This window comes from Papaver somniferum, chromosome 3 (assembly GCF_003573695.1).
Source record: "Papaver somniferum cultivar HN1 chromosome 3, ASM357369v1, whole genome shotgun sequence".
NCBI lineage: Eukaryota > Viridiplantae > Streptophyta > Magnoliopsida > Ranunculales > Papaveraceae > Papaver > Papaver somniferum.
Window position 1 is genome coordinate 191,227,568 of NC_039360.1, and position 1,248 is coordinate 191,228,815.

The following is a 1,248-nucleotide window of genomic DNA, read 5'->3' on the forward strand; positions in this document are numbered from 1 at the left end:
TTAAAAATACTTACCAAAGTTATTAATGAGGGTATTCTACTGGAATATCAATGTTGTTGCGAAATCTAATGCGCAACCTAAGCTTAGAGAGCTAGTTCAAGAGTTTCAACCTGAAGTTCTGTGTATTTATGAACATAAGGTACGTTGTACAGATAACTTCATATCTCGGTTAAACTTGAATGGTTTTAAAAAGAAGGTTATTCATAATTCTTCTAATAATTCTATTGGGAACATTTGGATCTTCTGGTTGGAGGATTTTGATGATCCTTTGGTAGTTAATATGAGTATATAGGCAATAACGATGGATTTGAATGGTGTTCATATTTCTTTTGTCCATGCGAGTTATCTCCAAGTGACAAGAAGACTTTGGCAACAACTGGAGACTGTTAATGATAATATTCCTTGGCTTGTAATTGGTGATTGCAACTGTATTCTGCGTAATGAAGAGAAAAAAGGTGGCTTAGAGACTAGAACATCGGTCATTAATGAATTTAGTGATTGGATGGAGCATAATAATTTGTTTGAAGTTGATGCTCTTGGTTGCAACTTTACTTGGACTAATGGTCAGTCAGGTCATCGCAGAATTATTAGCAAACTCGATCGTGCTATTATCAATCCAGCGTGGCTATCTAAGTTTGAGAATTGGCGGTGTAAAGACCTTCCTAGAGAAGTTCCCGACCATTCAACTTTAATTGGTTTTCCTTTTGCGGTCCCTAAGCCGAAACATGCTCCGTTTCGAGTCCAAAAGATGTGGTTTCTTCATGCAGACTTTATGTGCATGGTAACTGAAAACTGGAACCTGCCGGTTTTTGGAAACCCAGATTTTATCTTTACCTTTAACTTAAAGAGACTCAAAGTTGAGATGAAGACTTGGAATTTACGGGTTTTCGGCAACATTCATTCTCGGCTCAAGAAGGACAAGCTCAGGTTTGAAACGGCTGCTAGGATTTCAGATGAAGACCCTTCAAATATTCCTAATTGAATGCTATGAAAGATGCTATGTCTACTCTTCATGAGACCAAGCTGAAGCATGCTACCATGTTAAAGAAGAAAGCAAGAAATAATTGGCTGGTGGTTGGGTCTAGTAATACAACCTTTTTTCACAATTGTATTCGTACTCGAAGAAGCAGTAATGTGATTTCTGAATTGGTCGACAATGAATTACTGACAGTACTCTTTTACGGAATCATGTGGTTACTTACTATGAAGAAAAATTTAATGGGACTGAGGATAATATTGACAATATCT

The 1,248-nt window shown here is 36.9% G+C and overlaps 1 protein-coding gene across 1 annotated transcript; it reads left to right on the forward strand.

Moving 5' to 3' along the window:
* The first annotated feature begins 301 nt into the window (after positions 1-301).
* LOC113360457 lies at positions 302-982 on the forward strand. The gene has a single exon (XM_026603966.1). The coding sequence runs from the start codon at positions 302-304 to the stop codon at positions 980-982; it is 681 nt and encodes a 226-aa protein (XP_026459751.1).
* The last annotated feature ends 266 nt before the right edge of the window (positions 983-1,248 follow it).